Source organism: Echeneis naucrates, chromosome 13 (assembly GCF_900963305.1).
Source record: "Echeneis naucrates chromosome 13, fEcheNa1.1, whole genome shotgun sequence".
In the NCBI taxonomy this organism is placed as follows: domain Eukaryota; kingdom Metazoa; phylum Chordata; class Actinopteri; order Carangiformes; family Echeneidae; genus Echeneis; species Echeneis naucrates.
The window spans coordinates 6,965,222-6,979,957 of record NC_042523.1 but is presented as its reverse complement, the minus strand read 5'-3'; the positions used below and the strand labels follow the sequence as shown (position 1 = coordinate 6,979,957).

General features: G+C 41.3%; 1 protein-coding gene across 2 annotated transcripts in view; it reads left to right on the top strand.

Moving 5' to 3' along the window:
* gbe1b (glucan (1,4-alpha-), branching enzyme 1b) overlaps positions 1 to 14,736 on the top strand; it is an 86,178-nt gene that overhangs the window by 15,420 nt on the left and 56,022 nt on the right. For both annotated transcript variants that reach the window (XM_029518209.1, XM_029518208.1), the window contains 4 exons: positions 1,841 to 1,966; positions 2,989 to 3,124; positions 7,857 to 7,947; positions 9,490 to 9,699. In XM_029518209.1, coding sequence (XP_029374069.1) covers positions 1,841 to 1,966; positions 2,989 to 3,124; positions 7,857 to 7,947; positions 9,490 to 9,699 — 563 coding nt within the window. The remainder of the gene's footprint in view (positions 1 to 1,840; positions 1,967 to 2,988; positions 3,125 to 7,856; positions 7,948 to 9,489; positions 9,700 to 14,736) is intronic.

The following is a 14,736-nucleotide window of genomic DNA, read 5'->3' as shown; positions in this document are numbered from 1 at the left end:
AAACTGCAGATGAGAAATAATCCTGAAAAGAGATGCCAGGCAAGGAATGGATGGCATCACGGCGCCACTCTCCTTGGGACTGGGTCATTGTTGGCACGCTCCTGCGCCCTGGACAGCCTACCCAGCTCCCATTGTCAGTGGAGGTCAGTCTAAGGACGATAAGAAGCAGATGGAAATGCTGGCACCTGGCCCTTCCTTGTGCTCCCCCGCTGCCTATGAACGGCTGTCTTGCTGTGAGCTCACTTTAGAATTAGTTCCACAGCACTCCCTTGTGGAAGCACAAGCTTAGCTCCAATCACTCTCATGTAGAGCAGCTTGCCCTTCCATCCCCTTTGTTCGGGGTCCCAATTAGTCTCCATAAACAAGCAGCATCCTTCTGTGGGTATAGTACTTACAATGGGCTCTTTAGATTCCAGGTGTGCAAGACTTTAGAAAAGGGACCTGAGGTGTTATCCAACCGATCAAATGGCCAGATTTCCATCCACACCTGATTTCTCACAAATTGTGGGGCTCGTGGTTTTGTTTTTTTTTTTTTTTTTCATGTTCACACTCCACTCAGCCTGAGTAGCAGTCTGATTTTTCTTTAATGTGCCTAATGCTGGCCAATTTGTCTGAAAGACCACCACTCTGTCAGGCTTTATGCCAGTCCATTTATCCAACTATCTTTTCCTAATCCTATAAACTGTGAAGCATGTCATAAGGGGAGCCAGGCAGCTAACCCCCAGGTGGCCTGGCCATAATGAAAAAACCCCAGAGGGGGGCTGGCCAACGGCTTGCAGGCAGGTGGCATTGGAACAGTCATTACTTCACAACAGTAGCCAAAATTAGTTGGGTTCTAATGCCTGTTTCTGCAGGGGACAAAGCAGGGTGAACACATACTGTGGGCAACACTACGGGATCGATTTCTTGGCGGTTTTCTTTTTCTTTTTTTTTTTTTCAACTCTCACGCTGGCTTTCTCCTTTCTTATTTGACTGATAGAGGCAAAGTAACTTGTCTCTTAGATTTCCAAACTAAACTTATTTGAACCCCTTGCAATCCTGAATTGCAGACATAATAGATGAGAGGCAAGGGATAATGATTTAGATTTCCTATTTTTCTAAATTACTCCCTGGCTCAAATCCCTTCTCAAGGCGGGCCAGCAAGAGGCTGTGTTAAAACCATTGGAGAAACTGCACACAACATAATTACCATTGAATCCAGATTCACCACAACAGGTTTTCTGGTCAATACTGTAGCTTTTTGTTCTCTGTACCATATTATGTCCTCATTGGCCCTCAACAGCCCTGTGTAATAGTTTTAGAGATGTGAGTTTTGTATTAGAGACAAGGAAACTGCTTTCTAGAAGGGGGCCAGTTTTCATGTTGACATATTGAAAAATGTTTGGTTTATTGGTTGAACAATCTCTGCCAGCTTTTTTGTATAATGAATGGGGAGTAACAGCGCAGTTTTTATGATGTAAGCATTTCATTGCTGGAAGATGTAAATAAATGCTGACATTTAATATCGCATATATCCAGGGACAGAGATATACACAGGACCTTGAAGCCTCCTCTTAAACTAGAGGATTGGTATTTATGGTACATTTTTCCCTTTTCCTGCAATTATGTTTTCACTTTTGCAGCACTTTTTCAATCGTGCAGTAGTTTTCACAGGTTACAGGAAGACCTTTTTAAATCCAGATTTCCAATGTTCCAATGTATATTGTTTGGTCCATTCCCTTTGTTTGCTAAATAAACAATCTGTTTTTCCCCTTCCTCTCAGCTTATGTAAAACAAAAAAAATGACATTGTTTAAGTGCCCTTCTTATATCACAATACTCATTTGTCTCACTTTCCCTAGGTGGTCGTTCACACTAAGCAGGGCGAGCGACTGTACAGGATCTCACCATGGGCAAAATACGTGACCCAGGAAGACACGGCTGTCGTCTACGACTGGGTGCACTGGGATCCCCCTCAGCCTTACGTTGTGAATTGAATATTTGATTTTTCAGCAATATTTTCACTTTTATCTGCTATTTTTAAAGGTCTATGTTTCCATTTGTCTATTTTAAAACTATTGAAAAACTAGATGCAAAAATCTGGATAAAACTGGATTTGAAAAAGGCTAGTGCAGCTCAATGATTCATAGAGAGATTTATTTTCTGCAACTGGAAGCATTTTCTGAGCTGTCATTATTGCAGCAGGACCTTGTTTTTGCAATAGCAAATAACAGATCTTGGGCACAAGGAAAGGTAAAATAAAACTGGAAAAGGAATTTGCAGTGAGCTAATTCTTCCAAAAAAAGAAATGACAAAACGGCAAACTCACTCCAGCTTTCATTAACTAATTTTGATTTTTTGGGGCAAAAAGTCAAGCAATTCTTTCTGTGAAATCACTGAAGTAACTCTCTGTTGAGTTCGCTCAGTGTCAGCTTCGAGGATAGCCTCGAATGTTATGGTCATTTCTTTGTTTGAGCTGGACAACAAATTTGAAATCAGCGTTACATCTCAAATCGAACTCTGCGGTGTTGCTGATTTGAGAGGCTCTGAATACATTTCGGTGTTGTTTGACGTCCTCAGCACAAGTGTGCAAAAACAACAAAACAAGAGGCTATTAAAGACCTCCTTGCTTTCTTTATCGCTTGTTATTTTGCACCATTTTAATTAGAGGACCTCTCTCACTGGCTGTATATTTGCTTTATTTGCAAGTGGCAATCATGTACTTCAGATAGTGGGCTCACAAAGCCTGCTGGGTAGCCATCAGGAAGTTTCTTCCATGTATAAAACAAATCCCTCTCTCGTTGTGTAACACAATGAGACGGGGTGAATCATAGATCTTTTAATATTTAACGTGCTGAGCTATTATCGGCCTCTGTGGCAAGAAAATGGTGAGAAGATTCTGAAAACCCACACTTTGTCTTTGAACTTATGGTTTATAATTAGTCATCAAATGGACAGTATTTTTAGCAGTTTTTAGGAAAGAAAGTGATGTGTGTTGGTTTTCCTCTAGCAAATTCACCCTCGGCCAACGAAGCCTAGGAGCCTGCGAACATACGAGGCCCACGTGGGCATCGCTTCTCCAGAGGGAAAGATCGCTTCATACACTAACTTCACAAACAACGTACTGCCTCGAATCAAAGATCTAGGTAAGACACATTATCTCCGCTGGGATTATTTCCTTCCCTTTTGGCCTCCCTTTTTATCCTGTCGGCCACTCAGATCTGAAAAAAGTGCACAGCAGTTGTCCTGGTGTGATCCTCTTCATCTAAATGTCAGTCAGAGCTTTTCTTCATTCAGCCTGAGAACATTTTGTATCTCCTCCAGCCTGGAACATAAAAGAACAGAACCATTAAGGTGATGTTTCTATATACTTTGCTACGTTTCAAATCAGATTCAGCTATTTGGTGCTTGGCGAAAGAATAGTTGAGGAGGGTTAAGAGCAGTTTAAAAAAAAAAAAATAATAATAATAATTTTTTATTAACTGCCAGTGTCCTGAGCCGTCTCTGTCAACCCTTCTCCATAACTCAGCACACATGCCAGGCCGGTCTTAGTGTTCCCTGTTCCTCCACCAGCAGTATTTTCAGCGCCAGACCTGTCACACTCCCTCTGCACAAAACCACATCAGCAAGTCACCATCCTGTTTACTGGCATGACCTGAAGAGATCCCTGACCGTTGGGACAGCACAGCACAAGTCACACCACGCAGCAGCAGCGATGGCTCCAAAACTGGCAACTTGTTTCCATTTCCATTTATTCAGACTGCCAATAGTGGAAAAAGGTGCTGTCCTGCATTTTGTTTCATTCAGGAAAACAAATTTAAAAAACTTCAGCCCCCAAATTTATATCATGAAGCCCCATCACATTTAGTTCGAAAACAATAATGTGTTATAATACAGTATTTTTCTAAATACCTCATTATATGTGTTTCATATTTTTTTTTCCTCCTGACTCACTTCTGATTTGAGATTTTATACTTTGGACCATTGACAGTTTAACCCTTGGTTACATTTCACCGGCTGTTACAGTTATTCTCAGTTTAATTATACAAGATTCAGACTATTTATTGAATATGAAATTATGAGGCAACATCTTCTGAAAATCAGTAATTTCAGTTCATTGCACAGCTTGAAAAAAACAAACAAACCAAAACAACAAAACCAGAACTCTTGAACTTTATCAGATGAAACAATTTTTCGCGTGGCTGTGGCTATTAATGTGCCTGTTCATATGTAAATCATTTGTTAACTAACAGTTGTCAAATTAATATAACATCAGATGGTAAAAGCCAAAAATAGTGTGTGAATTTAGTATTTTAGCAAGATTTTACTCTTATCTTAGGCTGCTTTATAAAAGAAAGGCAAAAGAAGCAAGACGCAGCTTGAGAAGAGATCAGAGTAGCCAAGAGAAGCTACAGTGAGAAGTTAAAAAACAGCTTCTCAGCCAATGACCCTGGATCAGTTTGGAGAGGCCACTAACTACAGGAGTCCACCCCCCCCCCCCCCCCTGTGAAAAATCCCTGACATGCTGACGACCTCAAGACTTTCCATTGCGGATTTGAAACACAGTGATTCACGCCTCCCATCTGCTCACACCTGCACAAAAGGATTACCTGCAGCCCCGCCCCCCTCCTCTCCGACCCCCTGCCCGTGAGGAAGATGTCTGTCTGCTCTTTCAGTGGGAGAAAGCCAGGAAGGCTCCAGGACCCGACGGTGTGTCCCCCTCCTGCATGAGAGTTTGTGCTGACCAACTGGCCCCCATCTTCGCTCCGATCGTGAACAGATCTGTGTGAAGTTCCCTCCTGCTTGAAATGCTCCATCATGCCAGTCCACAAGAAGTCCACCATTACTGAAGTAAATGACTACAGAGCTGTCACCCTGATGTCTGCAGTCATAAAGTCCATTAACAGACTAGTCTTGAGCCATCTGTAGGCCATCACAAGCCCCCTGTTGGACCCGCTGCAGTTTATCTACTGGGCAAATAGGTTGGCTGAGGATGCAGTCAACATGGGACTGCACTGCATCCTGCACCACGCCAGGATCCTGTTTGTGGACTTCAGTTTGAGCCTTAAGACTGTCATCCCATAAATCCTCCACCAGAGCCTCACCCAGCTCACTGTGGACGGCTGAGAGGCAAAAGCAGGTGACACTAGGGCGCATAACAGCATCTGCCTCCCTCGGAGGTGTGTTCTCTCCCCATTGCTCTTCTCCGTCTATGTAAATGACAGCACCTCAGGCGATCTGTCTGTGAAGCTCCTGAAATTTGTGGACGACACCACTGTCATTGGTCCGATTCAGGACGGTGATGTGTCTGCGTACAGACGGCAGTCCATCCCGTCCATCTGAAGTCTAACCTGCTCAAGGCTGTGGAGATGACCAAACCCCCCCCCCTCACCATCCTCAAGAACACAGGGTCTACTGTGGATCACTTAAGATTCCTAAGATCCACCTTTTCACAGGATTTGAGGTGGTCCTCACACATAGACACTGTCTGGAAGAAGGCCCAGCAGAGGCTGTACTTCCTGCAGCGACTCAGGAAGTACAAGGATCTGCTGGTCATCTTCTACACCGCCATCATTCAGTCTGTCCTGTCCACATCCATCACTGTCTGGTTTGGCTCAGCCATGAAACAGGACGGGGCCAGACTGGAAAGGACCATCATGTCTGCAGAGAAGACTATCTGTGTGGATCTTCCTGCCATCCAAGGTCAGGAAACGGGCAGCAAACAACTCCTCAGTCCCATCACATCCTGGACGCACTCTTTAGATTTCTCCTTTCAGGCAGGCACTACAGAGTGCTGTTTGCGAAAACCCGCCGCCTCGGAGAAAGTTTCTTCTCCCAGGCTGTCACTCTGATGACCACTGTGCAGTCTGCGCGCTCAAGTCCACGACTGTAGATAACACACAGTTTATTTAATTCTCACGTTATTTGCACAAATCTTTTCAATGTGCAGAGTGAAATATTTACGGTTATATTTTTTAGATTATGTATTTCATATTCTATTTTCTATGCTATCTCTTATCTCTCCCTCTCTCTCTTCCCTCTTATTTTATATTTTTACTTTTATACTTTTACTTTCATTTCTTTGTGTATATATTTCCATCCAAAAACGCTTGCATGCTGAGAGTAAAGTGAACTGGAGTCAAATTCCTTGTTTGTGTGCACAAACTTGGCCATTAAAGATGATTCTGATTCTGAAATAGTTTGGACAGCAACATAAAGTTGACCACAGCAACTAAATATTTAATTTAGCAAGTTTTCAATACTCATAAGTGTAAGAGTGAATTTTAGCCAGTCTACCACAAATTGTGTTTCTTTCAATTTTCTTTTTTTTTTCTTTTTTTTTTATATTTTTCAGTTGGTATCTGGAGCAAAACTGATAAATTGAAATAAACACAGCATAACATAAAATTCTCATCTAACACAACACCAAATCTTGGAACCATTTAATATTGTCACATTTTTGTAACCTTGTCTCGCTATTGACAAAATTTCTTTACTCATTAGCTGTGATGCGCGATTAATATTCATCGACTCATTCTAAAAAACTATATTCAAACACGACTATAACCCTACGGAACAGATCCCTGTCGTTCTTTGCAGCTCTGCTTGTATGAGATATGGCACATTTTGCATCCCAATACAGTCTGCTGCAGTGACATTATTAATAGGCACAGATATGACTGGCACAGCAAACCAGGAGCAATCTGATAAATGCTGTTTCCTTGGTTGTGTCATCCTGTTTAGTGTAAAGGGAAACTGCCAGAGTAAATGCTGTCAAAGTCTACCTGCAGCAGCTGAGGGAATCTGCACAATAGCATTCTCCAGGAGGCAAAACCTGAGCGACTGCCTTCCCGTGCCGTTTCATTTCTTCACATGGAGAGTGTGCATAAATAATAATAATAATAATGAATTCATTTATGTATACCTGCAGAGACAGACATGTATATGTATGTGTAAAATAATGTAATGTAAAAAAAAAAACAAAAAACAAAAAAAAAACCTACCTCTCACTCCCTCTTGTTCTTTGTCACTCTCCTTCAGAAGTCACCCACTCCCCCCTCCTGTCAGAAAAGAGTCTGTGATATAAATAAATAAATCTGCTCCACACCACAGTGAAAAACCACAGGATCTCCCTCTGGAGTGCTCAGTAGCAGTTAAAAGCCCGTTGTTCTCTTATTGATAGAAGCAGTTTTTTTTTTAGGTATTTTTGAAATGTTGTACATGACCTCCTGACTCTGATAGCTGGTGTTTCCCTGTCGCCCAAGCTTGTCTTAATGATACCAGAACTTGTTTCAAAAAGGAAATGCCTGGAGCTCATATATACTGTATGACTGTCACAGGTGAAATAATATCAAGTTGTAAAATATTTCTGGCTGCTTGCTGTGTCAAATGAATGTCAATTTGCTTAAAACTCTATTTTGATGCACAATTTTAAAATAACTTTCGATTTGTGCTAAAAAAGACAATTTTTTTAAGCGTGGAATTCAAAACATCTACTTGCTGTATCCTGTGTGGCCGACTAACCATACATATAAGAATTATTTCCATTTTCAACAGCTATGTGGTGTACGATATAAGCAGCTGGTTTTATTTTAAGGAAAATGCAGGGATGGCACGAATTATAACCCCTCCAGTTATGGCAGGAAATGAGGCTATCCAAATAGACAGGGTGCAGTGCTCATAATAACAAAGACGCACCCGGGTGTCGAACTACATTTTATCATGTTTTCATATCAACATATTTTCTGATCATGCATAATTTAGGGCTTCACCCACAGCTAATATTTGAAGTATTTATAACAAAGTTAGCCCTATAATGTGGTACGCAAGCTTTGAACACAATTATTTTTTTCTATCTCGCTTCCCTTTTATATGAAGGATACAACTGTATTCAGCTGATGGCCATCATGGAGCATGCCTACTACGCAAGCTTTGGATATCAGGTCACGAGTTTCTTTGCTGCTTCCAGGCAAGTGTTTACCAGTATGATTTATATATTTTGTTAACTCTTAAGTTAACAATCTGCATTCAGCTTTTTAAGTTAGAATTTTTAAGTCTTGGGTTGCATCGGAATTGTTCCAGCAATAACAGCTCCATGTTTTTCAAATCTGGTTTATTTCATTATTTGTGGCAGGCGGTGGATTCAAGATATTTATAAGAAGTATGTACACAGGCAGGTGCGTTTCACAGAAGTTAGAAGACAACATCTGCTGATGAGTTTGGTGTTACCATGTTGGATGACACTGTTGCCTGTCCTTTTCAGTCTTTACTGAAACAGCAGTGAATCCTCTCAGCCCACGCTTTGTGTGGCTGCACTATAAACAGATGTCCTAATTGTTGTTTCTTCGGTTGCATGTCTGACAGCTTTCTCACTCAGGTCAGGGTTGGCATGAGTATGTGCCATTTCTGAGTGAGTCCTGGTGCCTGCATCGTTATTACAGCCAGTAACCATGGGTATTTCCAAAATGACTGGGCATGTAATCTTAGGGATTATAGATTGAAGATGTATATTCTTATTTGTAGCGCGAGCTGTTGATCCAATCACAAATTCTGGACGGTTGTAAAAACGGATGTCTGTAACTTCCTACTCGTTTCAGTCACCACAAATCAAGCTTAGAAAGCCCGACACCAGCAATACCCTCCGTAAATATATTTGCATCTAATCCAGACAGTGAAGGGAGTTGCAGATAAAGGTGGGGTAGTCAGAGTATTTATCTTCTTTCTGAGATCCCTCCTTCTTTTCTAAGAGTACACCATAAACCCTTATTGTAATGTATATGGTGTAATTTCACCCATGATTGATCCCTCAGTGTCATTTAAAACCTGAGCGGTTGAGTAGCAGGAAGCCAGGTTTATACTCTTGCTATGTGTCCTATTTTGTAAGGAAGATGATATAATGATAGCTGGAAGGACAGACGAATGTTATTGGACAAAATGAAGTGTGCGCACAAAGATATGTGCGAGGGTGTCTATGCATACATACCGTTACTCCTTGGTTTGGAATAGCATTTTCTTCATGACCCTTTGGATCATTTTAAAAGCTAAAGGTGTTCCAATATGACAGAAACACAATGAAATGGCTAAATGCTCTTAAGCCCCTTTGACAGTGTGTCTGTAATAGATCTTTCGATAAATGCAGGGAATTATTCTTGTTTAGTGATACATTGCTGCTCTTTTATAATTAAAATTTTTTTGAAATATAAATACCTCATGTGCTCTTGCTGCTAAATTGTGGGTCTTCTGACCCTGATGGTATGTTAAGGAAGGATAAACTCCGTACTGTGGGTATATTCGATTCATCAAAATACTTATTGGCTGTAGGCCAGATTTTTTGTACTTGCAAAGAAAAATAAAAGCGTGCATAAAGTTTTTTTTGTTTTGTTTTGTTTTTTTTTAATTCATACATAGCTGGTTCAGGTGACATTGTCATTGGGATTCAAATTAAAGGCCTGAAAAGGTTAAGGGCAGGTTGTGGATGTGGTGAACTAACACCAACCTTGTTTATCTGCAGTCGGTACGGTACCCCAGATGAGCTGAAGCAGCTGATTGATGTGGCCCATTCGATGGGCATTGTAGTGCTGCTGGATGTCGTTCATAGCCACGCGTCCAAAAACACGGAGGATGGCCTGAACCAGTTTGATGGCTCCAATTCATGTTTCTTCCATTCGCCGCCCAGAGGGGAGCACACGCAATGGGACAGCCGCCTTTTCAACTATTCCAGGTAATTCACTTTTGGCTTCAGTCTAAAGTACTGTATTTTATATTTGTATAATTCAATCACACTGCAATACATGGATTGATTTGTCCTCAAAAGAGGTGCAGTTGATAAAAGTAAATTTGTGATGTTTTAAAAATGAAACTGTATTTATAACCTAATGATCTTTCATTTTTCACGGGAGTGTGAGGAGCTCTTTCCTGTAATTTGTTTGATATGTTTGCTTGTGCAGCATGAATGAGGAATTTCATCATCCCACCACCACAGTAGTTCTCTTCAAACTCTTCCTTTTTTGCATAATCGTGCATCAAGTCTGTTGGCATAAGAATATGCAGTGCAGGGATGCACAACATATTTTTAGACATGCTTTGGTGCATATGGTTAAATCTGGATGTTTAGGTCAATTTGATGCATTAGTATTGCACGCTGCAATTTTCATTTTCACTTACATCACCCACCATGGGGGGAAACTGTTTTCAGGGAACACTAACAGGCAATTGTGAAGTCTTCTGGAAGCTGTAAGCGCCTGAAGAGCATATTTAACATGTAGACTCCTCTATGTAATTAAATCAGAATGCAATTACGTACTGATGTACAGTAGTAATGTCCTCTGCATTTTGTGTCATTTGCAGTAAATTTGCATTTAACCAGCACTGTAGGACTCTTTCCTTTTGGATGACTTTGTGCTAGTACAATTTTAAGGTAGTTAAATCTGACCTTTCATTTCTTCTGAGCCTTAAAGCAACGTTCATGATGTAAGAACAAGGAACTGCCCACTGACTGACTGACTGACCAATTTCAGCTCAACTCCATGCCAGGCTCTAGATGTGGGAATTAAAAGCGGCATTTGAATTGTTACATATAGTATTCAACCTATGAAAGAGCTATAACCAGCTGTGGCTGCATCAGATATAGAAATGTCTGTGCTCTTTGAAAACAATGTTGATAAATGAGAAGTACGATTTGAGGGGTTCAGAATTTAAAACACAATTGAACAAGCAACACATGAGGAGACTGATAAATGGGGCCAAATGGGTGCTGATATACCTCTCTTTACACTTTATGAGACTGTCTGGTATAGCATGACGCGTTGAAGGTCAAAAGCACGATGTGATCGCAGAAATGACAGATTACATCTCTCACCCACTGTTAATCCTATATTCCCAAAGGATAGAAAGGGCTATTGAGGGTGAATTTAAGTTTCCTCAACAGCTCTTGACCCCCCCCCCCCCCGCTCCACACACACACACACACACACACACACCCCCGCCTTTCCTTTGCTTTTACACAGATGCTGAATGTTGATGCATCATGAGTAATGGACATTTGATGTTTTGATGTTAGGCTCAAAGTTATATTCATATTATAAGCTAATTACAAAAGTGTGAAGAAAAGGTGTGCAGTGTTGTCAAGCCTTTTTTTCTGATGCTTATTGGATACCAAAAGTATTGATTGTTGGTGTTGTTGGAAACCCTGTTAGTTAAGTATCTCTCTTTTTGCCTCTGTACCCACAAATGATCCCAGTGCAACATTGAAGGGAAACAGGCACTGTTGAGTCTATCAAATGCCTTTTTTGAACTAGTTTCTAATAAGCGTGGGCTGGTGTGCAGCAGTTTCCAATACATTACACAATGCTTAGTGTCAGGCATGGGGGCTATAATAAAAGAACAAGGTTCTTCTTTCATTAGTTATTGAACTCTCCTCATATCAGACGTACTCATTAGACACGGTGCAGACATATGCCACGACTGGGAGGCATGTGAGGAGTCATTTGTAAAAGCCCAGAGGAGCTCTGCAATGTCATAGTTGGTTCATTTGTCTTCTCCGCCTCTTTCAGGTTGTTTGGACGTGTCACTGGTATCAAGCTTTTTCTGCTACTCCCTTCAGGAGGAAATGAACCTTAGAGGCTAGCCGTGAAGCTCATGTGAAACACAGCCTGTTTTTAATCTAGCAGCCCCGCTATCAGCCATCACAGTCTGACCATGATGTTCTTATTAGGTTGACAGAAACTGACTGATCTGCTATCGGAGTAAAGATGTATTTCACCATTGCCGGCTCAGCTCAGCTTCTATTTCTGCATCTTGATCGGAGGGCGTTTTTTTTTTTTTTTTTCTTCTTCTTCTTCTTCTTCTTTCTTTCTTTTGTAGTTAATATGTTTCTCTTCAACTTTTCCTCATAAAACATTCAATTCAGTCCAGTGAGAATGCTGTTTAGATAGATGCCTGCTATTTTACTTGTAAACTTGAGTTGCCTTGGAGTCAAATGCATACACATTCGCTATTAAAAGTGTCTGACTTTGCAAACATTGGTTCCAGGCTGTAGTAATGCGAGAAGTAGTTGTGCAGTTGCTGAATGCCAACCTTATCGTAGACGGACTGAGCTGCATTGAAAGTGTGCAGGTACACACACTGCAGAGGCTCGCTGTGGCTCACAATATACCTCGTCTATGTCAAGAGGACATTGGACATGTAGCCTTTTGTGTATGCACAAGGTCATATAACAGACACTCCGATGCTCTTCATAAGCAGAGCTGGGGGATATCTGCATTGTTTGTAGGCCACTGTTACCTCCATAAGCCTTTTCAAACATGCCAAAGTCACCTTGAGACAGTGACCGAGGCGATGCAGCCCGTGGCTCTACGTGTAGGGGGTTGGCACTCACAGAAGCCAAACCTCTTTGCAGATCAGGGCCTTCAGATGTGAGAGTTCTGAGAAGCTTGATGTGGGCTCATTCTGTAATCCCCCCCACACCCTCCCCACTTCTCACAGGATCATTTGCATCCATTTTTCATCAATCTTTGTGTGAATTCATAAGATATGAAAAATAGGCTCATGGCCAGGCTTCAGAAAACTCTTTTTAACTCCTGTCCATGTTCTCATGCTGAGAGATCGGCTCAGTGTTTGAGGACCCATAATTCTGTCTTTTATAAAATTATTCTATGTGTTGGTTTTTTTTTTTTTTTTTGTTTTAAATTGCGTTCAAATATTTGTTAATCACATGTGAATGGGGCAATATGAATACTGATCTTATGTGCATTCACTGAAGGAGATTAGCATCCCTTAAAATGTAAATATATTCCATTGTACGAGAGCTCAAATAAGGCAGAATCAAATAATTTAGATTCTCCGATTATATATGACAGTCAACGCAACTTTACATCGAATATAATCTATGTTTCCTGATTACATGCTATCATGTATAACATTTGAGTGTTTTAATGCTGTCTTTCAAAAGGCATATAAATTATTATTGCTTAAATAGACTTTTATAAGGATTTTAATGTCCTATGAAGTGTGAAATGGTGAAATAACAAAGAATACCTGGAGGGCCAAGATTAAGGGCAGTGTAGAAACAGGAGACAGAATTCAGTGGGAAAAAATGCTCATAGCAAATGATCCACCCCCAAAAGTCAATGGCTTTCTCTTGGGTCCTGTCCACATTTGTGCTTCCTGTTTGGTGCAAATCGGTTCAGCACTTTTTATGTAATCCTGCTGACAAATAAACAGACACGGGTGAAAACACAACCTCCTTGTTAGAGGTAATAATACACAAGAGAGCACATATAGTGAAACAAAGAATCATCCTGCTGATAAATGACAGGCTTGTATTTTTAAGAAACCGAGTAGAAAACCACCACAAAAGAAAGAACTTCAGCATTCTGGGACTCTAGATTGTAGCTGAGGCCTGCCGAGTATCTGATCAATCAATAACCTGAAATCTTGTCAATTCAGCCTGAAGTCTGTCATTTCAGTATTTAGTACCCGTGAAATACTTCCCCCGCCCCATCAAGTCACACAGCGAGTGGAAAGGCTGTTTTTTCCCCTCTGGTGGGCTTCAGCTAATGAGCTCAGCTTAGCTGTAGGTGTGCATGGCGGCTGGTTGGAGCCGCCTGTAGTGCTTCCACGAGATGCTGGATAGAACCACTGTGTAGGAACCTAGCAGCTCTGCATCCTCATACCCTTCAGCCCCTTAATACTGTCTGGCAACAAAGTTTCATGGCAACAATATGTGCAACTTCTGTTTGATATTTTTGTTAGTAGCCCGCTCATCCCCTAATGGCTGATTATAGAGAGCATATGATGTATGTATAAGTGTATCATACAAATTAAATTAAAAGGAGATGCGGGCAGAGAGCGAAACTCATTTACTCAATGTCCAATTTTCTCCTTTGTGTGATACTGACACATACTTCACACATGCACGGTTTTAAAATATTTTGTTTACATTTACACTGATCTAGAACAACAGTTTACTAGTTATCAAGTTCAAGTTATCCGGCGTTTCATAACTTAGCCTACTGTTTCTCGCGCCCCGTTTCCTGCTCAGCCACCTGTTGGGACTGTTTATTCCCTCAGCATAGCCTGCAAGGCAGCACCCTTCCCTCAAGACTTGCTGCCAAGCTCTGGCCCACCTGTTTTATAATTAACCAAGCTAAAGAAGTTAACACATTGCAACACATGGTGGCCTGTTAGCCAGCTAGCTAGCTAACTGTATAACTGTGATTGTGGAGGCATGTCTATAATTACCTTATCTTTGCTTTGCCAGAATGGCCATAGCATTTAAATAAATTTGTCATTATATATGAGAACATACACCTCCAGAGATATCCTGCCACAACAGAATATGGCCCAATGGAGAAAACTCCTACAGGGCAGAACTGGCCTGCCAGAATGCAATTGATACCTGAAAAGCGGCAAGAACAAGGTGATACTAATTACAGGTTGCTAAACATACAAACAGTCTCACAGGCAGTAGAATCTCCTTCCTAGGATGCCAAGCAAGCGAAGCGGGCTGCCAGGCAGCCTAAAGAATGCCAGACAAATGGCAGATATCTGACACAAAGCGCAGCAATACAGGGACAGCCTGTCAGACAGCTAGATGACAGTTTACCCTGCGAGGCAGCCAGCATCACCAGACTGTCTGAAAGGCTGCTTAACAATGTAGTACAAAGTACAAAGATGTATTTGTTACACATGTCCAGCACAGAGTACACGTTTGCATTCCAAGACACACGTTATACTGACTGGCTAATTCAACTGCATC